The 24,807-nt window shown below is 48.9% G+C and overlaps 2 protein-coding genes across 5 annotated transcripts; both read left to right on the top strand.

Moving 5' to 3' along the window:
- The first annotated feature begins 273 nt into the window (after positions 1-273).
- LOC122394250 lies at positions 274-21,042 on the top strand. The gene is made up of 10 exons (XM_043390988.1): positions 274-403; positions 760-876; positions 1,414-1,592; positions 1,841-3,218; positions 3,423-3,648; positions 3,795-3,904; positions 4,166-4,264; positions 4,424-4,571; positions 19,615-19,828; positions 20,093-21,042. Exons 3-10 carry the CDS (start codon positions 1,432-1,434, stop codon positions 20,472-20,474), a joined length of 2,718 nt encoding a protein of 905 aa, XP_043246923.1. The 5' UTR covers positions 274-403; positions 760-876; positions 1,414-1,431; the 3' UTR covers positions 20,475-21,042.
- Positions 21,043-21,172: 130 nt separating this feature from the next.
- LOC122394261 (18S rRNA aminocarboxypropyltransferase-like) lies at positions 21,173-24,776 on the top strand. 4 transcript variants are annotated; one of them, XM_043391018.1, is made up of 2 exons: positions 21,173-21,190; positions 22,071-23,571. In XM_043391018.1, the coding sequence occupies exon 2, from the start codon at positions 22,138-22,140 to the stop codon at positions 23,137-23,139; it is 1,002 nt and encodes a 333-aa protein (XP_043246953.1). In that variant the 5' UTR covers positions 21,173-21,190; positions 22,071-22,137; the 3' UTR covers positions 23,140-23,571. The 4 variants fall into 4 exon arrangements, 3 of the variants coding, with proteins under 3 accessions (XP_043246953.1, XP_043246955.1, XP_043246954.1); XM_043391020.1 differs by having other exon boundaries at positions 21,177-21,233; positions 22,092-23,571; XM_043391019.1 differs by having other exon boundaries at positions 21,186-21,453; positions 22,092-23,571.
- The last annotated feature ends 31 nt before the right edge of the window (positions 24,777-24,807 follow it).

The raw sequence follows: 24,807 nt of genomic DNA, 5'->3' as shown, positions 1-24,807 counted from the left end.
CTCCCCCTCCCTCAGCCATTCAAAGCCACCTCCCACTTGCTCCTTCCCCCCCCCCCTCCCCTACAGGTACAGCACAGCAGGTATATGGGTCATCCTATCCAAACACCCCCCTTCCCCTCCCCCTCCCTCGACACACACAGCCAGTCAGTATATCGACCACCAGACCAAACCTCGTCGGTGGCACGCCGACGCCGACGAAGCAACCGCCGGTCGTCGAAACCGACGGTCGACGATGACGACGTTAGCAGTGGGAGCAGCGGCGGCGGCGGCGGCGGCGGCGGCGGCGGCGGCGGCGGTGGAGGCGTTCCGTTGGCTCCCGGCCCAGCGGTGGTGGCCGCGCCGGTGGCAGCAAGGCTGTAAGTCAGTCACTGGCGTGAGCTCGCCCTGGCTGGGTGCAATGTAGGTGAGTGAGGATAGAGCTAGTGTCCGTGCGGCTGCTTTGTGGTAAAACCAGACCGAGGATTAGGTAGGAATGAGACTGTGGTAAGCTGATTCGGGAGATAAGAGGTGTACCATGAATGTGAGAGCTGAGTTTTGTATGGTTCAGTGTTTTGTGTTGCGTGTCTCGCTTGTGTCCTGATAGTCGCACGTAGGTTGTAAATCGTTGGGAAGGCAACTGTGAGTGTGTTAATTTAGTTGGGTGTAATGGTGTGTCTTGCCCTTTGCTTTTATACGCATTGGTAGAGCTGTGCATACTGTATGTGCTCTTGATTGCCAAAGTGACGAATTTTAGTGACGACATTTGTATCCACTATGCAGGCTTCATGGACACGTGCTGGAGCTTAGGACGACGCTACGGCGGTAGTGAGCTGGTGAAGATAATTCATGGCTGAAGAGACGAAAGACTGAACGACAATCGCCCCACCGATCTACAAGGTAGTTAAAAAGGCTGCGCTTTAATGCTATTCTTCAAATTCTGACCTGAAAGAACTTGCTAACGTGTTGAGTTCAATGGGTTTTAGGTTGTGGGAGTCCCGACTTTCGGAGTCGCGTTACTGCATGAGGCTTAGCGAAAAACGGGCCTGACTAGCGCTATCTGAGCTACATTTCGCCGAGTAATATGCACGATTTACACTAAACCCGTCTTTACAGTTTTAATCCGTGCACTGAGTGGTCGGAATTTTCCCTTGTGGTTGTTCGTGGTCATGTCTGCGAGTTTTCATTCATATAATTAGTCATGCTTTGAGGGCTGCAAATGCCGAATGTCGAGCGTTTATATTGGAGATGGAAGTACGACTTTTCGATGTTTTTTTTTTTAGCTGAAATCACCTGTTGAATCAGAAGTACGGTTTGAAAATTCATTATTCTCTATTGCCACTTGCTCTGATCTATACCTATATTCATCCCTCACATAACCGCCGAATCATTTCCACGATGTGTGTGTGACCCATGACCTGTGACCCTGCCCCCCAGCGGTGACCCTGTGACGTCATGATTCGTGTGGAGGTCTCTGGAGCCGGGCCGTGCTCCGGCCTTCTGCTGCTGCCTCCAAAAACGGCCGCCAGGTGGCAGGTCGTTCGCCGTCGGCTGGCCTGCCATCAGCTGGTGATTCTGGCCGAGACGCTCCTACAGCTGGCGGAAAAACATTGCAGGTAAATATCAGCGTTAGTACGTATCTTTATATTAAATAACCGAATTCAATCAATCATTAATTCTTCGATCGTCGTTCAATTATTCATTCATTCATTCATTCATTCATTCATTCGGTTCTTCCTTCGTTCATTCATTCATTCATTCATTCATTCATTCATTCATTCATTCATTCATTCGCGAGATCGATGTAATGTATCGACTTCCGTGATATGTCGCAGCTTGTGGTAATTCAAGCACCTATTTTCAGGCAGGAGGCTCCAGCAGAAGAGCTGCCTTCAACATACCCATCGGGCGCATCTTCCTCCACCAAAGAGTCTCGAAATGAGGACTACTCAGTGTCAGATCCATCTGTGTCTGCTAGAGGTCTCTCCAATCAACCGAACCTGAGTGAACATTCTCAGAGTGGCAGCATCTGTGACCTGCGGCCAGCTGAGCGACACCAGAGGTCAGAGGTCACCTGGGGTCACGACCTGACCTCAGGTCAACTCAGCGGCGCTAGCCATCATTTGGAGGGACATCTAGCGCCGGACTACGACGCTGAATCCGGACCAGCACGAGAAGACACGAGACCTTCCCCGATCTTTGAAACGTTAAATGGAGATGCAGGAACAAGGTGGCAGGACACCAATTCCAGTCACGTGATGTCCCACGTTGAGGTAGGACGAAGTCATGTGACCTCACATACCGCAGCACCGCTTGATTACACGGCAGGCCAATCGGAAATATCACGTGATCCTGTGCTAGAGCAGCCGGTGATGCCACGTGATCAACAAGTGAGTGTCATTCTCAGTGCTGATTCGGTGGACAGGGCGATCAACCACGCTATCAATGACGAACAGCTGATGCAGGAGAGCCTCCATGATACGCAATTTCCAAATCAGCCGGAAGATTTGGCCAGGACAGAGGATAATTTAGCGTATGGTCATCGACCCGCGAATGAGCGAGAGGAACTTGGCAATAAGCTGCAATCAGCAGGAGGGTTTGACGCCAACTCTGATCGTCGGTCACGGCTCCGTCCGCCAGGCTCGAACCGTCCGTGCGTGCTGCGCAGAGGCCGCGCCATCTGTAGTACGGACGGGACTATAGATATAGATGGCACTGCAAGCGCCGTTATAGATGGCGCTACCAAACAAAATGGCAGTTACGGTGGAAATTCAAATTGTGGTTCTAGCTTACACGCAAGTGAGAAACGAAGTTCAGAGAGCTACTTTCCGACTACCTATCAACCGGGAAGGAGAGAAGAGTTGGATGCGTCGCAAAACACAGCATCCGAACAAGACCACGCCTCATCAAACGCTGCTGACATGACAACTCAATCAACCGCACACATGGCAGCGCAGGCTGAGCCCGCTCCAGCAAAGATGTCGCCACCGTCGCATTGCACCGACTGTGACGCAGAACACTCCGCTATCGCCTGCCCATTACAGCACCCGCACTGCTGGGCGCAAGACTCTCCTGGCGGCTGTGGCGCGGACACTCTGCCTGCCTGTCTGCGGATAGATGGCAGCACGGTGCGGGCCGGGCCGGACGGGGTGGCAGCATACACCTTGTTTGGACCTCTGGTCGGTCGACCTGTGCGACCGGAGCACCTCGTAGAACCGGTGGACCTGAGACATATCTGGGAGGTAAGACATTTGACGAGACGTGCTACCTGGCTCATTGCCGGCTTTGGAAATGCTGAATGAGATGTCATTTGTCGAGCGTCTCTCAGCTTGTCAGGCTATATCGCGACTTTTGGTTATGGTGGTCTGTGCGCCTATCGACTTTGCCCCTTTGACCTGTGATCAGATAAAGTGGATGTGACCTCAGGATAATTCCTCTGCCGCCAGGTGTACGGCGAGGGGTCGTTTCTGGACACCTCAGATCCGGCGACCTCCTCGTGGTTTCGAATGCTGCGGCCGGCGGCGCGGCGATCGCAGCGCACCCTGGCGGTGGTGACTCGCCAGCGCCATCTATTTGCCGTCAGCACCTGCCACCTAGCGGCCGGAACGGAACTTACCTACTGGCAGGACGATCCAGGGACTGTGTGGAGCGGGAAGAACATGCTGAAAACGAGTGAGTCCTCAACTTAGCCCACCAGTTTGTGCAGTTTATTGTAATAAAACTGGACGGCATACGGCTCATTTGCCGTCTCATCACAATGCATCCGATCCTCTGACGCATGGCCAACGTTTAACCAGTCCGTTTTATGTGTTTGTCAGGGTGTGGTGGCTGTAACATGAAGTTCGAACATCCGCTGTACTACCGGCGGCACTGTTCCCTGTTCCATGAGCCGGGAACGCCGCTCACCGTCCGCAAATACTACTGCAAGGTAAGAGATCTAGAGAATGTGCTGACTGAGCTGGACTGTTTATCGTTTTAAAAATTGGCATCATGCTGTCGTACTTCGAGGCACGCTATCCACTTGATTACTCTCTGGAAATCTGGAAAGGAAATATGGGTTTACGTAGGCTTACGCAGTTACTTTATGTTACCATAAAGACCATTCAAGCAGTCGCGACGTAATACTTGAACCTGTTAGCCATATACCCATCCGTCATGTTTCTCCAACGGATTTTTGTCTCGTCCCCAGGTATGCGGTGAGGCGGTCATGGGTCGTCAGAAGCTCCTCCGTCACGCGCTGGAGAAGCACAACGGAGCCGGCGCCTACCAGTGTCAACACTGCGGCAAGGTACGTCATGACCCTAGGAAACGGGCCCTACGACATAATTGGGTACCTGCCTTAAAAAAAATCAAAGTAAAAATGCTCGCTTTTACCATGGATCATGTAACTTGTCGTGCCCTATCATCTCATCCGGCCCTCTAACCACCATTCCCATGTTTGCTGCAGTTTTTCCGTCGCCTTAGTTACCTGGAGCTGCACCGGAACCACGGCTGTGCGGCCAACCCGGAGCGGACCCATCCGCTGTGCCACCTGTGTGGAGCCCGCTTCAGCCAGCCCCAGAAACTGCGGGCCCACATCCGACGCGAACACTCCGGTGCGTTATTCGTTATACCTTGGGAGTAGCGGGATTGGCGGAAGATTCTGCCCAAATCGGCGGAGTACCGGATTCGGCGGAGTCTAAATCTGATGTTCAGCAATCAGCTTTATTGAACTGTCCAACAGAGGTCCTGCTGCTTGCTATTATTGTTATTTGCATTTCTTGCTAATTGTTCTCAATTCAGGTAGATGCGTTGAACTAGGTCTAGCTTTTCGCAAAATTGTATCGCTACATACGATTTTATGGCAGGGCACTGGCGGATCCAGGGGGGGGCCACCGGGGCCATGGCCCCCCCAAAAGCCTGAAAGGGGGGGGCCAACATATCTTTTGGCCCCCCCCAAAAGTCAAAACGCTTGGAGAAAAATTAATGTGAGAAGGTTGCGTAGTAGATACCTACTAGAATCAGCAGCGTGATTCAATAGCGTAGAGAAAGTCAGGGGCGCGGGAACTACTTTCAGACTGGGGGAGCACACCATAATAGAGATCAACCTAGGGTCCCCCCAAATCTAGTTTTCTCACCGGTTTTAGGCCACTTATTTTTCATCCCTTGGCTTTTTCAACAAAAAAAAAAGAAACAGTTGCAAAAAAGGACGGTATTCCGTCTGAAAGTTGTGGGGGCACCGCCCCCACTGGCGGATCCAGGGGGGCCACCGGGGCCATGGCCCCCCAAAAGCCTGAAAGAGGGGGCCAACATATCTTTTGGCCCCCCAAAACGCTTGAAGAAAAATTAATGCGAGAAGGTTGCGTAGTAGATACTATAATCAGCAGCGTGATTCAATAGCGTAGAGAAAGTCAGGGGCGCGGGAACTACTTTCAGACTGGGGGAGCGCACCATAATAGAGATCAACCTAGGGTCCCCCCAAATCTAGTTTTCTCACCGGTGTTAGGCCACTTATTTTTCATCCCTTGGCTTTTTCAACAACAAAAAAGGAAAACAATTGCAAAAAAGGACGGTATTCCGTTTGAAAGTTGTGGGGGCACCGCCCCCACTGGCGGATTCAAGGGGGCCACCGGGGCCATGGGCCCAAAAAGCCTGAAAGAGGGGGCCAACAATCTTTTGGCCCCCAAAACGCTCGAAGAAAAATTAATGTGAGAAGGTTGTGCAGTAGATACTTACTAGAATCAGCAGCGTGATTCAATAGCGTAGAGAAACCCAGGGGCGCGGGAACTACTTTTAGACGGGGGGGGAGGTCACACCATGATAGAGATCAACCTAGGATCCCCCAAATATAGTTTTGTCGCCGGTTTTAGGCCACTTATTTTTCATCCCTTGGCTTTTTCAACAAAAAAAGAAAACATTTGCAAAAAGGAGCGGTATTCTGTCTGAAAGTTGTGTGGGCACCGCCCGCACGGCCCCAGAGTTGGGGGGGGGGGGGGGAGGGCAAGCTGCCACCACTGCCCCCTCCCCCCGGTTCCCGCGCCTATGGAGAAACTACCGGGTTTACTAGCTTCCTTCATAAAGTGTCGTCATGTCTTATCGTCACCCGAGAAGGTCTTATTGCATAAATATCGATTGAGCTGTCAAGTTAACAAACTTGCTGTGGCAGCCTGACCTGACATGACCCGGCAACTTTTCATTCACGGAATATGCGCAATAAATTTTTTAGGAAAACTCACTGAGTTTTCGTTGAAAAAAAAACTTGTTTTGTTTCGTAATTGTACAAGAAGCATATGAGGGACCTTTTTGTCCCTTCCTGCGAAACGGTAAAAGACTTATTTCGGTCACAGCTCAGGCCAATCTCTAAGGGTCAGTCGGGTCACTTATTTCTTAAAAGGGTCCTTACGGCATCCAAGGACCAATTCCGGCTTTTGAGTGCGCCACATCAGCATTTGATGCTACGACAGATGTCGAAATCTGAATATATGTTACAGGCCGTATGAAAATTCGGTCCGTTTGCAAACGGCCTGGCCCAGTCAGGCCATATGAAACTACTTGAAAACACCGGCCGTTTGCAAACTATGACCTGAAATATCAGACCGTTTGAAAACGACCTAGTTAGTTTCGGCCTAGCGGATCCAGGGGGGCCACGGGGTCATGCCCCCAAGCCTGAAAGGGGAACAACATATATTTTTTGTCCCCAAAAACACTTAAGAAAAATGAATGTGAGAAGGGCGTAGTAGGTAGAGAGAAAATACCGTATCATTAAAAATCTGTGAGCTTGATAAAAGTGTTGGTCTTGTCTTCACCCAAGAAGTTCTTATTGCACACTTTAACCATGGATGAAAGAACCTTCATCCCCTGGTTCTCCTTCATCCATGCTTTAACTCTCGATCGACGTGTGAAGTTATCGTGTAAGGTATCATGAAGCCGATCGCGACGAAACTTTAGTACCCTCATGGTGACAAAGTCTGAAAATTTCATGACCCTGACCCAAGTGAACTTTGACTTGTGGCCTATTTCTCGAGAATGTTTGGCCATGTTGGAGGCCATGTTTGGCCGGAATAGCGATTCGGCGTATGTCGGCTCACATTATCCGCGCTTTCATAGTCTTTTCGTGGTTTAAAACGCTCAAACATGTGATATGATGTTGCTCCCACGCATTAGGGCGGATGCCAATGTCACCTTACGGTCAAGTCAGGTCATTGACCTTTGATGACCTCGGTGCACTTTTCCGAGTTTAACATGTTTCTAGGATAGTTTCGTTTAGCTGATTTTGAATTTAGCATTTTGCAGCCATTTGAACATTTACGAAGTAGTTTTGATGCCTTCGTATCATGTTACGTAGCTGCCAGTGGTAGTGGACACCTGCTATACGGACGCCCATAAGTACCCCTACTGGTTGATCTGACCTGACCTGCCCCGACATGGTCTAAACGCATGAAGACATTATCTATGATCCAAACTAACATGAAATTTGTGATCAGCACAAAAAAAAACGTATTACAGCCTTACTTTAGGAGGTTCTGACAGGTCCTGATTTTTCCGTCTTTTGGGTCTGTGACCTGACCTGGGCGGTGTTTCACGGCACGCTGCCAGCCGCTGCCAACGCTGATGGCACTTTTGGTTTCAATGGAGACATCAACAAGCCTATACCCACAACACTACCGAAGGCTGACCCAAGGCTATATAAACCAGGTAGAACGCTCCGGGAAAAAAGTTGGAAACAATAAATTAGTTGCGGCATTCCCTGATGACGCGAATGTGGGTCAGCGGCCGGCGGCCGGCGGCCGCTAACACTGTATGAGGATGAATGCACGGAACTTTTGCTTGTTGGAGATTGCGCTAGGCAGATAAATGTTAATGTTAGGATATGTTTCGAAAGTAAATTGAACGACGCTTCGAACGCCGTCAATGAATTTGCGATACGACGACTATTTGTTTAGTTAGAGCCGGCGAACTTTTACCTTCCGACCGCGCGGGGAGGCGATACGGTGCCACACTGACGGTTTTTACGATAACTCAAAATTCTTTTGAGCTAAAGAGCTGAAATTTGACATGTACAATCTTTTGATCAAGCTGGATCTTCTGGTACAAGTCGCATATTTAAGGTACGTCAGGTTGGTGACCTATGTTGTCGCTCGTGAGCCTCTACACAGTCCAAAAGCAACGCAATTTCTGGACACTCAGTGCCAAGAAATCCTTCACAGAAAGATGACACTTGGCAGAAAGAAGAGCTGTCGGTTTCTTACCGTTCGTATGTGTCTTGTTTTCACAACAGTTTAGTAAGGTCAGGTTCCTCACGTGACCTTCCCTCGTACCTCAATAGGTTTACTATCATAGAAGCGTTTATCAATCGCCGGAAATCTTAGCCAATCCCACTGGACACTGGATCTATACCCACATGGGGCCCTCCTGACTGGCCACTCCCTCTGAAATCCACAATAACATTGGGCTGCGGCCACGGTTATGTATTAATGCTTTTCACTAACAGAAATACATACAACAACTTCAACCAGCACAGTGCACGCCGCCACAACAGTCCGACCCACGTCCCTGATATCGACTAGCACCCGGCCGGATGCACATACGCGGAGCCAATCAGTCCGAATGTGACCTGCAGCTTACAATTGCTGTGACGCATGGCGCATGGCACAGGACGATTCCTAGCAGCTGTCGGGTGGAGTGGAGACACACCGCGCCGGCGACACACCGCGCCGGCGACATAGCTCAGCACTCAGCAGGCCTGGTTGGAGGCTGGAGCCGGAGGTAAGGGCGGACACAGGCACAGACATTGCAGGACAAATAACAGGATGTCAGTTAGGGATATAATTCAAGACGAATGATTCAAGACGGCCTGAAATAATGCAAATTTTGCTCACTTGGATACCAACTTCAAACTTGACGTTTATATATAGCACCACGGAAACAATGGGCGCACAGGAAAGAAACAAAAGATGGGGTGTTTCTAACGCAAGGAAGTAAATAGAGGTTGCATATGATGGAACAGCCCGAAGTGCAGACAAGCACATATTTTTGGTAATAGCTATCAGCCTATCAGCTGTCCTACTACTCTTCTCCCTTCATCAACTACTGGACACATCTGAAGCATCATATATACAGGTAGGTAGGTGTAGGTAGCACCAATGTCCATAACAAATGCTTGGAAGTAGTTTTATGAAGCCAAGGGAAATACATGCTAACATGCCTACATCATGCATGTAAACTCAAAATTACACAGGCATGACAAAGGAAGCTTATGTAAAGAGAGTAGTTAGCAAAAGCATTTCATAGTTAAAATTATTCAAAACTGCACATAGGGCAAACATAAAAAGCAGTAAGTGTGCACTGTGCTGTTCTGTTATACTAAGAAATAGTTCAAAACAAAATACATCTTTTCATGTTTACTGGTTGTTCTTCTATGCCACTTCACCCATATCTTGATTACAGATGGGCTGTTACTGTAGGCTGATGAAGTGACACTTGGTTGCCTTTGTGCGAGTTTCAGTTGCAGCCTCTTAGGTACTGCACTGGAAAGCAGATGAATGCCTCTGAAAGATAGGAATATAGGCAAAGTTAGCTGTTAGTAGTGTCAATGATAATAGACATGACATTTTTGTCCTTTGACATACATTTGTTGAAGTAAAAAAAAAGGTACAAAATAAATTGGTTTGTTTCAAGACACGCTCACTCACTGCACAAAGCCGCACAGACATTACACAGGCATATGAAATTGGTACACATAAAACTTGATGATTAAAAAGGTCAAAACTAGCAATAATAATTGAAGTAAAAGTTACAATCACAATCATTTCATTTAAAATTACTTGACATAAGTCACAAGACGCAACGCTCCTATTCACTGAAGAAAAGTTTTTATGCTTTCATTATCCTCCACATATCAACCAGCTTGATACCAGGCTGTGCAATAGTGGGTACATAGCCCCATGTTGCCATTTTATTAGAGCAAGTGGGGTAACAACAACAATGCTAATGTCAAACCCACATCTGCAACCCGTACTGTGGTTTCAATCACCTTACAAGCACACCTTCTGGCAGTTTGATAGGCAGAATGGTCATTACTACCTTCTCCTCATATTCAACACATATTCCCTTTATACAGATACAGTTAAGACCTGGTTATGGCAAGCATTTTCGAGAAAAGATAGGATAAGAGTCCAAGACAAAGGTCGAGAGAAACAACACCAACATAAAACACCGACTATGTAGCAATAATACTGTCAAATTCATAAAAATATATACATGAGTCGATCAGAAATTCACTGTAGATTTCGAAAATGGTGTCAAATGCCACTCAAATACCCCCATTCGCATGTACGAAGCAATAAAACACTGACCTCCAGTTCCGCGTGCCATTCTCCATAGGCCACTGTGTATTAAATAACGCGTTCACTGAACGCAAAAAATGAGACCCACATATGACGCGTTTGCTACCAGCCAATCAGCGCTCGAGATGCCGAGCGCTGATTGGTGGAGAGGGCCTTCGTTAGCAGTCCATTACATGTCGTTTCCCTTGAACATGTGCGTGAGCGCTGATGCTGCTCACGGGCTGTTGCCATTTTTCGTAATGCTGAAGGCACGGGAGCGAACCCCCCTGGGCTGATGTAACGGAAGTTGGCACAGATTCAGCACAGATTCAGCACAGCACAGATTCGGTAGGGGGAAAAAAGGCCCCGGTAGAGGGAAACCTTTATGACCCGTTTTCCCCTAGAAATGACGTCACAAAGAGGTAAAAATGGGTATCAATCGAAAGCTCTCGTTTACCCAGACACAGTCCTGCAGGAAAATTCCACTTTTTCCCCATAGGAAAGTTTTTACGGAAAAATCAAAATTTCGGGTCAATGGGGGGGTCCCCCCCGATTTCGTTCAAAATCGGCACACAGGTGCCCCACCACCAGCCGAGAAACTTTCCCCAAAACGGTCCCCGTTGCATTGACGTTTAAGGCCCTTAAAGCCCCGTAAACTCGTAAAAAATCCGTAAATTCGCCCTTGTACGGCCAAAAACGGGGCGCTAGGGTAAAAATGGGTATCAATCGAAAGCTCTCGTTTACCCAGACACAGTCCTGCAGGAAAATTCCACTTTTTCCCCATAGGAAAGTTTTTACGGGAAAATCAAAATTTTGGGTCAATGGGGGGTCCCCCCCGATTTCGTTCAAAATCGGCACACAGGTGCCCCACCACCAGCCGAGAAACTTTCCCCAAAACGGTCCCCGTTGCATTGACGTTTAAGGCCCGTAAAGCCCCCTAGACTCGTAAAATATCCGTAAATTCGCCCTTGTACGGCCAAAAACGGGGCGCTAGGGTAAAAATGGGTATCAATCGAAAGCTCTCGTTTACCCAGATACAGTCCTGCAGGAAAATTCCACTTTTTCCCCATAGGAAAGTTTTTACGGAAAAATCAAAATTTTGGGTCAATGGGGGGTCCCCCCCGATTTCGTTCAAAATCGGCACACAGGTGCCCCACCACCAGCCGAGAAACTTTCCCCAAAACGGTCCCCGTTGCATTGACGTTTAAGGCCCTTGAAGCCCCGTAAACTCGTAAAAAAAATCCGTAAATTCGCCCTTGTACGGCCAAAAACGGGGCGCTAGGGTAAAAATGGGTATCAATCGAAAGCTCTCGTTTACCCAGACACAGTCCTGCAGGAAAATTCCACTTTTTCCCCATAGGAAAGTTTTTACGGAAAAATCAAAATTTCGGGTCAATGGGGGGTCCCCCCGATTTCGTTCAAAATCGGCACACAGGTGCCCAACCACCAGCCGAGAAACTTTCCCCAAAACGGTCCCCGTTGCATTGACGTTTAAGGCCCTTAAAGCCCCGTAAACTCGTAAAAAATCCGTAAATTCGCCCTTGTACGGCCAAAAACGGGGCGCTAGGGTAAAAATGGGTATCAATCGAAAGCTCTCGTTTACCCAGACACAGTCCTGCAGGAAAATTCCACTTTTTCCCCATAGGAAAGTTTTTACGGGAAAATCAAAATTTTGGGTCAATGGGGGGTCCCCCCCGATTTCGTTCAAAATCGGCACACAGGTGCCCCACCACCAGCCGAGAAACTTTCCCCAAAACGGTCCCCGTTGCATTGACGTTTAAGGCCCTTGAAGCCCCGTAAACTCGTAAAAAATCCGTAAATTCGCCCTTGTACGGCCAAAAACGGGGCGCTAGGGTAAAAATGGGTATCAATCGAAAGCTCTCGTTTACCCAGACACAGTCCTGCAGGAAAATTCCACTTTTTCCCCATAGGAAAGTTTTTACGGAAAAATCAAAATTTCGGGTCAATGGGGGGTCCCCCCCGATTTCGTTCAAAATCGGCACACAGGTGCCCCACCACCAGCCGAGAAACTTTCCCCAAAACGGTCCCCGTTGCATTGACGTTTAAGGCCCTTAAAGCCCCGTAAACTCGTAAAAAATCCGTAAATTCGCCCTTGTACGGCCAAAAACGGGGCGCTAGGGTAAAAATGGGTATCAATCGAAAGCTCTCGTTTACCCAGACACAGTCCTGCAGGAAAATTCCACTTTTTCCCCATAGGAAAGTTTTTACGGGAAAATCAAAATTTTGGGTCAATGGGGGGTCCCCCCCGATTTCGTTCAAAATCGGCACACAGGTGCCCCACCACCAGCCGAGAAACTTTCCCCAAAACGGTCCCCGTTGCATTGACGTTTAAGGCCCGTAAAGCCCCCTAGACTCGTAAAATATCCGTAAATTCGCCCTTGTACGGCCAAAAACGGGGCGCTAGGGTAAAAATGGGTATCAATCGAAAGCTCTCGTTTACCCAGACACAGTCCTGCAGGAAAATTCCACTTTTTCCCCATAGGAAAGTTTTTACGGAAAAATCAAAATTTTGGGTCAATGGGGGGTCCCCCCCGATTTCGTTCAAAATCGGCACACAGGTGCCCCACCACCAGCCGAGAAACTTTCCCCAAAACGGTCCCCGTTGCATTGACGTTTAAGGCCCGTAAAGCCCCCTAGACTCGTAAAATATCCGTAAAATCGCCTTTGTACGGACAAAAAAGTGGTGCTATGGTAAAAATGGGTATCAATCGAAAGCTCTCGTTTACCCAGACACAGTCCTGCAGGAAAATTCCACTTTTTCCCCATAGGAAAGTTTGTACGGGAAAATCAAAATTTTGGGTCAATGGGGGGTCCCCCCCGATTTCGTTCAAAATCGGCACACAGGTGCCCCACCACCAGCCGAGAAACTTTCCCCAAAACGGTCCCCGTTGCATTGACGTTTAAGGCCCGTAAAGCCCCCTAGACTCGTAAAATATCCGTAAAATCGCCTTTGTACGGACAAAAAAGTGGTGCTATGGTAAAAACGGGTATTAATCGAAAGCTCTCGTTTACCCAGACACAGTCCTGCAGGAAAATTCCACTTTTTCCCTATAGGAAAGTTTGTACGGGAAAATCAAAATTTTGGGTCAATGGGGGGTCCCCCCCGATTTCGTTCAAAATCGGCACACAGGTGCCCCACCACCAGCCGAGAAACTTTCCCCAAAACGGTCCCCGTTGCATTGACGTTTAAGGCCCGTAAAGCCCCCTAGACTCGTAAAATATCCGTAAAATCGCCTTTGTACGGACAAAAAAGTGGTGCTATGGTAAAAATGGGTATCAATCGAAAGCTCTCGTTTACCCAGACACAGTCCTGCAGGAAAATTCCACTTTTTCCCCATAGGAAAGTTTGTACGGGAAAATCAAAATTTTGGGTCAATGGGGGGTCCCCCCCGATTTCGTTCAAAATCGGCACACAGGTGCCCCACCACCAGCCGAGAAACTTTCCCCAAAACGGTCCCCGTTGCATTGACGTTTAAGGCCCGTAAAGCCCCCTAGACTCGTAAAATATCCGTAAAATCGCCTTTGTACGGACAAAAAAAGTGGTGCTATGGTAAAAATGGGCATCAATCGAAAGCTCTCGTTTACCCAGACACAGTCCTGCAGGAAAATTCCACTTTTTCCCCAAAGGAAAGTTTGTACGGGAAAATCAAAATTTTGGGTCAATGGGGGGTCCCCCCCGATTTCGTTCAAAATCGGCACACAGGTGCCCCACCACCAGCCGAGAAACTTTCCCCAAAACGGTCCCCGTTGCATTGACGTTTAAGGCCCGTAAAGCCCCCTAGACTCGTAAAATATCCGTAAAATCGCCTTTGTACGGACAAAAAAGTGGTGCTATGGTAAAAATGGGTATCAATCGAAAGCTCTCGTTTACCCAGACACAGTCCTGCAGGAAAATTCCACTTTTTCCCCATAGGAAAGTTTGTACGGGAAAATCAAAATTTTGGGTCAATGGGGGGTCCCCCCCGATTTCGTTCAAAATCGGCACACAGGTGCCCCACCACCAGCCGAGAAACTTTCCCCAAAACGGTCCCCGTTGCATTGACGTTTAAGGCCCGTAAAGCCCCCTAGACTCGTAAAATATCCGTAAATTCGCCCTTGTACGGCCAAAAACGGGGCGCTAGGGTAAAAATGGGTATCAATCGAAAGCTCTCGTTTACCCAGATACAGTCCTGCAGGAAAATTCCACTTTTTCCCCATAGGAAAGTTTTTACGGAAAAATCAAAATTTTGGGTCAATGGGGGGTCCCCCCCGATTTCGTTCAAAATCGGCACACAGGTGCCCCACCACCAGCCGAGAAACTTTCCCCAAAACGGTCCCCGTTGCATTGACGTTTAAGGCCCTTGAAGCCCCGTAAACTCGTAAAAAAAATCCGTAAATTCGCCCTTGTACGGCCAAAAACGGGGCGCTAGGGTAAAAATGGGTATCAATCGAAAGCTCTCGTTTACCCAGACACAGTCCTGCAGGAAAATTCCACTTTTTCCCCATAGGAAAGTTTGTACGGGAAAATCAAAATTTTGGGTCAATGGGGGGTCCCCCCCGATTTCGTTCAAAATCGGCACACAGGTGCCCCACCACCAGCCGAGAAACTTTCCCCAAAACGGTCCCCGTTGCATTGACGTTTAAGGCCCGTAAAGCCCCCTAGACTCGTAAAATATCCGTAAAATCGCCTTTGTACGGACAAAAAAGTGGTGCTATGGTAAAAATGGGTATCAATCGAAAGCTCTCGTTTACCCAGACACAGTCCTGCAGGAAAATTCCACTTTTTCCCCATAGGAAAGTTTGTACGGGAAAATCAAAATTTTGGGTCAATGGGGGGTCCCCCCCGATTTCGTTCAAAATCGGCACACAGGTGCCGATATTTTACGGATTTATTTTTAGGATTTTACGGTTATTTTATGAGTCTAGAGGGCTTTACGGGCCTTAAACGTCAATGCAACGGGGACCGTTTTGGGGAAAGTTTCTCGGCTGGTAGTGGGGCACCTGTGTGCCGATTTTGAACGAAATCGGGGGGGACCCCCCATTGACCCAAAATTTTGATTTTCCCGTACAAACTTTCCTATGGGGAAAAAGTGGAATTTTCCTGCAGGACTGTGTCTGGGTAAACGAGAGCTTTCGATTGATACCCATTTTTACCATAGCACCACTTTTTTGTCCGTACAAAGGCGATTTTACGGATATTTTACGAGTCTAGGGGGCTTTACGGGCCTTAAACGTCAATGCAACGGGGACCGTTTTGGGGAAAGTTTCTCGGCTGGTGGTGGGGCACCTGTGTGCCGATTTTGAACGAAATCGGGGGGACCCCCCATTGACCCAAAATTTTGATTTTCCCGTACAAACTTTCCTATGGGGAAAAAGTGGAATTTTCCTGCAGGACTGTGTCTGGGTAAACGAGAGCTTTCGATTGATACCCATTTTTACCATAGCACCACTTTTTTGTCCGTACAAAGGCGATTTTACGGATATTTTACGAGTCTAGGGGGCTTTACGGGCCTTAAACGTCAATGCAACGGGGACCGTTTTGGGGAAAGTTTCTCGGCTGGTGGTGGGGCACCTGTGTGCCGATTTTGAACGAAATCGGGGGGGACCCCCCATTGACCCAAAATTTTGATTTTCCCGTACAAACTTTCCTATGGGGAAAAAGTGGAATTTTCCTGCAGGACTGTGTCTGGGTAAACGAGAGCTTTCGATTGATACCCATTTTTACCATAGCACCACTTTTTTGTCCGTACAAAGGCGATTTTACGGATATTTTACGAGTCTAGGGGGCTTTACGGGCCTTAAACGTCAATGCAACGGGGACCGTTTTGGGGAAAGTTTCTCGGCTGGTGGTGGGGCACCTGTGTGCCGATTTTGAACGAAATCGGGGGGGACCCCCCATTGACCCAAAATTTTGATTTTCCCGTACAAACTTTCCTATGGGGAAAAAGTGGAATTTTCCTGCAGGACTGTGTCTGGGTAAACGAGAGCTTTCGTTTGATACCCATTTTTACCATAGCACCACTTTTTTGTCCGTACAAAGGCGATTTTACGGATATTTTACGAGTCTAGGGGGCTTTACGGGCCTTAAACGTCAATGCAACGGGGACCGTTTTGGGGAAAGTTTCTCGGCTGGTGGTGGGGCACCTGTGTGCCGATTTTGAACGAAATCGGGGGGACCCCCCATTGACCCAAAATTTTGATTTTCCCGTACAAACTTTCCTATGGGGAAAAAGTGGAATTTTCCTGCAGGACTGTGTCTGGGTAAACGTGAGCTTTCGATTGATACCCATTTTTACCATAGCACCACTTTTTTGTCCGTACAAAGGCGATTTTACGGATATTTTACGAGTCTAGGGGGCTTTACGGGCCTTAAACGTCAATGCAACGGGGACCGTTTTGGGGAAAGTTTCTCGGCTGGTGGTGGGGCGCCTGTGTGCCGATTTTGAACGAAATCGGGGGGGACCCCCCATTGACCCAAAATTTTGATTTTCCCGTACAAACTTTCCTATAGGGAAAAAGTGGAATTTTCCTGCAGGACTGTGTCTGGGTAAACGAGAGCTTTCGATTAATACCCGTTTTTACCATAGCACCACTTTTTTGTCCGTACAAAGGCGATTTTACGGATATTTTACGAGTCTAGGGGGCTTTACGGGCCTTAAACGTCAATGCAACGGGGACCGTTTTGGGGAAAGTTTCTCGGCTGGTGGTGGGGCACCTGTGTGCCGATTTTGAACGAAATCGGGGGGGACCCCCCATTGACCCAAAATTTTGATTTTCCCGTACAAACTTTCCTATGGGGAAAAAGTGGAATTTTCCTGCAGGACTGTGTCTGGGTAAACGAGAGCTTTCGATTTATACCCATTTTTACCATAGCACCACTTTTTTGTCCGTACAAAGGCGATTTTACCGATATTTTACGAGTCTAGGGGGCTTTACGGGCCTTAAACGTCAATGCAACGGGGACCGTTTTGGGGAAAGTTTTTCGGCTGGTGGTGGGGCACCTGTGTGCCGATTTTGAACGAAATCGGGGGGGACCCCCCATTGACCCAAAATTTTGATTTTCCCGTACAAACTTTCCTATAGGGAAAAAGTGGAATTTTCCTGCAGGACTGTGTCTGGGTAAACGAGAGCTTTCGATTAATACCCATTTTTACCATAGCACCACTTTTTTGTCCGTACAAAGGCGATTTTACGGATATTTTACGAGTCTAGGGGGCTTTACGGGCCTTAAACGTCAATGCAACGGGGACCGTTTTGGGGAAAGTTTCTCGGCTGGTGGTGGGGCACCTGTGTGCCGATTTTGAACGAAATCGGGGGGGACCCCCCATTGACCCAAAATTTTGATTTTCCCGTACAAACTTTCCTATGGGGAAAAAGTGGAATTTTCCTGCAAGACTGTGTCTGGGTAAACGAGAGCTTTCGATTGATACCCATTTTTACCTCTTTGTGACGTCATTTCTAGGGGAAAACGGGTCATAAAGGTTTCCCTCTACCGGGGCCTTTTTTCCCCCTACCGAATCTGTGCTGTGCTGAATCTGTGCTATTGACGTTTAAGGCCCGTAAAGCCCCCTAGACTCGTAAAATATCCGTAAAATCGCCTTTGTACGGACAAAAAAGTGGTGCTATGGTAAAAATGGGTATTAATCGAAAGCTCTCGTTTACCCAGACACAGTCCTGCAGGAAAATTCCACTTTTTCCCTATAGGAAAGTTTGTACGGGAAAATCAAAATTTTGGGTCAATGGGGGGGTCCCCCCCGATTTCGTTCAAAATCGGCACACAGGTGCCCCACCACCAGCCGAAAAACTTTCCCCAAAACGGTCCCCGTTGCATTTACGTTTAAGGCCCGTAAAGCCCCCTAGACTCGTAAAATATCCGTAAAATCGCCTTTGTACGGACAAAAAAGTGGTGCTATGGTAAAAATGGGTATCAATCGAAAGCTCTCGTTTACCCAGACACAGTCCTGCAGGAAAATTCCACTTTTTCCCCATAGGAAAGTTTGTACGGGAAAATCAAAATTTTGGGTCAATGGGGGGTCCCCCCCGATTTCGTTCAAAATCGGCACACAGGTGCCCCACCACCAGCCGAGAAACTTTCCCCAAAACGGTCCCCGTTGCATTGACGTTTAAGGCCCGTAAAGCCCCCTAGACTCGTAAAATATCCGTAAAATCGCCTTTGTACGGACAAAAAAGTGGTGCTATGGTAAAAACGGGTATTAATCGAAAGCTCTCGTTTACCCAGACACAGTCCTGCAGGAAAATTCCACTTTTTCCCTATAGGAAAGTTTGTACGGGAAAATCAAAATTTTGGGTCAATGGGGGGTCCCCCCCGATTTCGTTCAAAATCGGCACACAGGTGCCCCACCACCAGCCGAGAAACTTTCCCCAAAACGGTCCCCGTTGCATTGACGTTTAAGGCCCGTAAAGCCCCCTAGACTCGTAAAATATCCGTAAAATCGCCTTTGTACGGACAAAAAAGTGGTGCTATGGTAAAAATGGGTATCAATCGAAAGCTCTCGTTTACCCAGACACAGTCCTGCACATTTTTACCTCTTTGTGACGTCATTTCTAGGGGAAAACGGGTCATAAAGGTTTCCCTCTACCGGGGCCTTTTTTCCCCCTACCGAATCTGTGCTGTGCTGAATCTGTGCTGAATCTGTGCCAACTTCCGTTACATCCTGGGCATGTATGACCTTAGCTCGCGGAATGCGCTGTCAGCGGCTGTCAGCACGACCGTGAAACACCGCCCTGGAAGGTCAACCAATGACCAAGGACCTTAAAATCGGGTATCATCGGCTTCGTCTCGTCACTCACGGGCAACACGTCTGTTTTTTTCCGCGAGCTCTAGCTTAATCAGGGGCCGAACGGCAGGGGGTCCAACCGACACCTCCCAGCCCGCGAAGGCTGCGCCACGCACCGACCCGGAGCGGGCTAATTGGTCGACAAAAGCAATTTGAAGTGTTTTCAAAGTAATATTTAGGCTCGGGTTGGGTGGGCTACCATTTCTATTTTTTTTTTTTTAGTTTTAAAAAAATATCGTTTCAGGGCTGTGACGAAAAAATAAGTGGCCTAAATCCGATGAGAAAACAGGATTTGGGGGTACCCTAGGTTTGGTTACTTGCAGGAGTTGCCCCCCCCCCCCCAAAACGCAAGTCTGGATCCGCCAGTGTGGCAGGGAGTAGTCTTTAGCTCATGACAGCGCGTAAAATCTTGCCAGTGGTGAACTATTCGGTGAATAGGTCTAAGAGAGTTGAATGATGTTGCCAAAACACCTCGGGGTTCCGACATCCACGGCAGTCTTCACACATCTGTGACTCCCCCCCCCCCTCTCCCGCAGAGTCTGACCCGTCCGTGTCTGAGTGCCGCTGCGCGCGCTGTGGTCGTCTGCTCGGCTGTCGGACCGCCCTGAGACGCCACCTGAGAGAGGTACACCCTCCTCCAGAGAGGGCGAGCGAGGCCGCCCTGCGCTGCAGCCGCTGCGGGAAACAGTTCCGCAACCAGTGCAACCTCAAGGTGCACATGTTGACACACTCCGGAGTGAAGCCGTTTCGGTGAGGAGGGAGGGAGGAGGAAGAGACCCGATAGGGCCTTTGGTATTGGACTTATCGAGTATCTTTTTGCAACTTGGAAACGTTTAACGTGAGGAAAGGGATATTCTGGAACGGCCCGTATCGATCATTTTTAAAAATTTGTCGGTTCTCGATGGGTTTATCGTTAAGTCAAGATCATTCAGGACGTCAGACTTCTGACCTGATTGATCTGACATTCCCTTTTGCCCTCCCAACCCCCCCCCCCCAACCCCCTCCCCTCCACAGATGCAGTATAGCCGGCTGCGAGTCAGCCTTCACCACCAAGCAGTGTCTGCAGCAGCACTACGGCCGGGTGCACCAGCTGCGAGGCGGCGCCGTCCCTGCCATCTCCCGCTCCGTGCCCTACACGGTGCGGGGGTACTCGGGCCAGCTGCCCGACCCGCCGCCCACCACCCGCCGCAGGCTCCTCTGCCGCGGGGACCGGCTGCGGTTCTCTGACTTCTCCGTGTCTAGGGACCTGCCGGAGCCGTCCAGCGGCCCGCGGCTGATGCAGGACGCGAGTAGGTCGGAGTTGGATTGTATTGAGCCGAGTCTGATACTGGGTGGTCACGGATCGGGGACGAGTGGAGGGGAGAGGGGCGATTCGAGAGAGGGGGCGGCAGACTGATACTGTGGGACAGGACGCAGTGATCTAATGTGATCAGCTTGGATTGTTTTGTCTATCGAGTGAGTGAATGTAATGAAGGAAGTCAAATGTACGCTTCACGATAGCCCTCACTAATCGGAAGTTCAATTGAACGAAACTTGTATTTTATGGCCATGGGTATGGTATACTTCGACTTTGTCTGGTGCCTGCTGCTCAGGAACTTCGACATATTGTCTTTTGTCTCGATGTGATGCTTCTTGTCGAACAAACGCCCTTACCGACGTAAGATGTACCTAAATATTGAAACATGTGATATCTCACACGCTTCGTGCACCCACGACTCATATTGTGCATCAAATCGTTGTTGAGTGTCATTGTTGTGCTCTGACTTGAGGTTAAAAAACTTCTGAATGTTAGCTCGGCTCAATCTGGAAGAATCTTTGGCTCGGCAGTGGCACTAGCCCAATATACCTGCTTTTGTTAGAATAAACTGATGTCATATACCAGTTGTGTGTGTTTAATTATCTAATATCTTCCCAATCGTAAGTACACAAACAACAGGCATGAAAAATACAGGCTTTTATATCGTTCCGCTAAATCAGAAACGTGAGTACATGCGGGGAATGCTGGGATAAATCCACTGTTTGTATTTAGTGGTCGTGTGTTAAGCTAATCTTTTCCAAAAATGGCGCACTATTGACATCTGTTGCGCAGATGTCAGCATGCGGAGTAGCATGGGCAGTAAACAATTGAAATTTTTCGGTTTGGGGCTTGATCTTGGTGGGTGTCATTGCGAAAAATATCATATTAGAGCTTGGCAGTCAGGAGATGAACTGTAGTTAAGCGTGAAATACTTCAAATTGAAATTTGGCTGATCTTTCTTACACTGCTGAAAAAGAAAAATGAGAGCAGGATCAAGTTTGAGTTTTCCCAGGTTCCGGCTGGGCTGGTGGAATGAAAAATAAATGGAATTGAAATGCTGTAGACTCATGTAAAACAGGTAGCTTACTTTAAAAAAATTGTTTGCCTTATCAGGTTTCACGTTCCCCAGGTTGATCAGTGAATTACAGTATTTTGATTTAAGCTTGTGGACTATACTGTGGTAGTATGCCATTTACGCCAAATGTTTGTGTTCGTTTCATTGTTCTTAAGGTGACAGTAAATGTTTCAATTTATGCAAATATTCCAATGTGATGCCTTACAAAGCCAGTGACATGCCTGCTACATTGACATTACACTATTTTTATTGGAGGGTATGATAATCATTCATAATGTTACTAGAGTGATGGATTGGATCATGGGACAAATAAAATGATAACTGACTAAACTACCTACCTACTTTTTCAATTATTCGAATGTGCTCTATTTTTAAATGGTCTTGTTAAGAGATATTAATTTCTGACCATTCATGTTACTTATTTGGCATGTTTTTGCCCTTCAAAATGTATCTGCTGTATTAATTTTTAGTTTCTATAACCTAAACTAGGCACTAATTAATGGTGCTTGGGAGAAGAAGAGTTGTTAGCATTATGTCCATGCATTTATGTTCACATGTTCACCAATTTATGTTTATCCATTTCACCTATTGACCTTTATGGCCTACTTCTGAAAAGCCAGCTATCACAGTGTATTTTTCAGCTCCACCTGCTCTAGAGCCCACACCCAGCACACCTAAGGAGCAGCCATGGGCCGGCCACGCCGTGGTGGCGGGCGGGCCTCCGCTGGAGGGGGTCGAGCCTCCGCCTCGGGCGGTGCCGGAAAACACGCCGGCAAGCACGGGAGGCGCGCGGCACGGGACGCCAAGCACGCGGCGCCCTCGGACGGCGGCGACCCAGACCGCCTGTCAGAGCAGGCGGCGCGGCTGGAGGTCACCGACACCAGCGGCGAGGACTCCAACTCCGACACCAGTGACTCTGACTCCGACTCTGGCTCGGAACGTGTGGAGCGCGCGGCGTTCCCAGTAGCCATGTGGGACCTGGAGCACTGTAACCCGCGCGCCTGCTCCGGTCGCAAGCTCTCCCGTCACGGTCTCGTGCGTGTGCTGCGGGTGGGTCAGCGGTTCGGCGGTGTGGCCCTGACGCCTTCTGCCACGCGCTGTGTGTCGCCCGCTGACAGAGACGCCGTGGCAGACTGGGGCCTCGCTGTGGTGGACTGCTCCTGGGCACGGCTCGCGGAGGTACCGTTTGGAAAACTCCGCTCGGGTCATCCACGACTGCTTCCGTTTCTAGTGGCGGCAAATCCGGTCAACTACGGAAAACCATGTAAACTCTCCTGCGTGGAGGCACTAGCGGCAGCCATGTTCATCACCGGCTTCAAGCAGGAAGCACGCCTGTATCTAAGCAAGTTCAAGTGGGGGAAGCAGTTTGAGGCTCTGAACTCTGAGCTGTTGGAGACGTACGCAGCCTGTAAGGATGGTGCGGAGGTGGTGGCGGCGCAGGGGGCCTACTTGGAGAAGGTGGAGGGGGAGAAGTCGGAGGCCAGTCCGTACGATGACCTGCCCAGGTATACTTCCTCAGAGGACAGTGAAGAGGAAGGTGGAGAAGGTGACGGAGAGACTGCTGGAGAGCGAGATGGTGATGGTGGTGAAAAGGACGCACAGGCGAGCGGGCCGTGTGATGACGCTAAGAGTGCGGAGGGGAAAGAGGAAGTGGTAAAGGGGACAGACGGTGAGAGGACACCTGAGTGAGCGAAAACATGACGCATCGCGACGATCACATGTTTGTGTGGGGATAGGTTCCCTTTGGTGTTACATGATCGGTAGGTATGTTTGAGGGATGAAATTGAAACATTATATTCTGATATTGAGCGTCAAGGTGTGAGAAGCGATGTTTTTCATTGACTGATGGCAATCGTTGTTTAAATAGCTATACGAGCTCCGCAAAATAACCTTTGTTATAAATATGGGTCAAATGTTTTTATAAGGCTTGAAAGCGCACCAAGTGTCCAAATGACACTGGGGATTGTTTCTTCCCTGGTACCCGTTACATGAATAATGTGACCTGATTTTTGCTTTGTTTTGTGTCGATGTTTTGTCAACATCAAAACTATAAAACGCAAATTGTGACTTTTCGAAAATACATTTTCAATAGTAAGGTTGTACCAACCTTGCGTATATCAATGGCGTAGTTTGATGATTTGTAATTGCATCGATCGATGTGCACATTGTTCAGAAAGGAACAGAGTGACATTTTTCCGTCGATCACCGCTCACTGCTCAGACTAGTTTCCGTTTCACGCAGGGCACACCGGGCAACCTGAAGAGCTGCGACATTGGAAACTTCGAGCTGTCCTGTCACTGAAGCGGCCGCCGTGTGGAGACCGAGCTAGGACAGGAGCTGTTGGTGAACAAGAACCTGAACAGGCACTTATAGAAGGCGAAGCACACAAAAGTGGACACATGTGCGACATTGATGCAACGCTTAGGTAGCGGGTTATTTTGCGATAATCCGCCGGGCGAGACACGTTCTTAGCGGCGGAAAACGAGCCGTAGCTGCTGACAGCAATCTCACAAATGCGTCGTGATTGTAAACTGGAAACGGCTCTGGTGAACCCGTATCGTTGAAGCTCTCCTTTCCCTCATCCTTCGAAGGACAGTCAGAGCCCTCCCGCCGTCCACGATGCTTCTGGGCCACGACCGCGCCGTCAGTATCAGCCTGCTGAGCCTCGCGGGTCTGGTCTCCGCCTACGTGCTATTCTGGCTGCTGGGACTACCGTTCGTGGATGAGGGACACCCGCTACTGCTGTGGTTCCCCTCCCCGCTCTGGGCGGTGGTGCCGGCCGCTGGTGTCGTGGTGGTGCTGCTAGCGGTGGTGGTGTGGGAGATGATAACGGCGCGGTGATCGAGATGCCGTGGGATGGACTGTGGGGTGGATCGAGACGTGGGCTGTGGACCGAGACATGTGGACATTAAAAGTGTGAAGCTGGAAGGTGATTGACCATCGAGTGACGTTCATCATACGCCGTTCAGACATACGGTAGGCTGTGCTGGTTGTTTTGTATGTGACTCGATCTCCTCCTCACTGTGAACTGAAAAGCAAACTGTGACCTGATGGTCTCAGGAAGGACATGATCCGGCGACTGAGGCCTGTACTGACTGCTGATTGACGGTTTTTGATGAACCAACCAGCCACTGTGATGGACTTTGACAGCGTCACCCAAAGCGGCCACCGACTTCGCAGTGATCGATGTCACCAACGCAGTGGAATTGTAAGCATGTTTGTAACGTGTGCGATCAGTTAATGACTAAAAGCATTGTCACGCCCCGCATCGCTGTATCAAATAACATGCAGAGGGAACAGCGAAGAATAGTTTTATCAACTAAAATAGCACCAAATTTTTCGTAGTGAACTCCTTGA

Source organism: Amphibalanus amphitrite, unplaced genomic scaffold (assembly GCF_019059575.1).
Source record: "Amphibalanus amphitrite isolate SeventyFive unplaced genomic scaffold, NRLGWU_Aamphi_draft 000582F_arrow, whole genome shotgun sequence".
Taxonomy (NCBI): Eukaryota; Metazoa; Arthropoda; class Thecostraca; order Balanomorpha; family Balanidae; genus Amphibalanus; species Amphibalanus amphitrite.
Note: the sequence above shows the minus strand (reverse complement) of the source record. Positions and strands in the feature narration are given on the sequence as shown.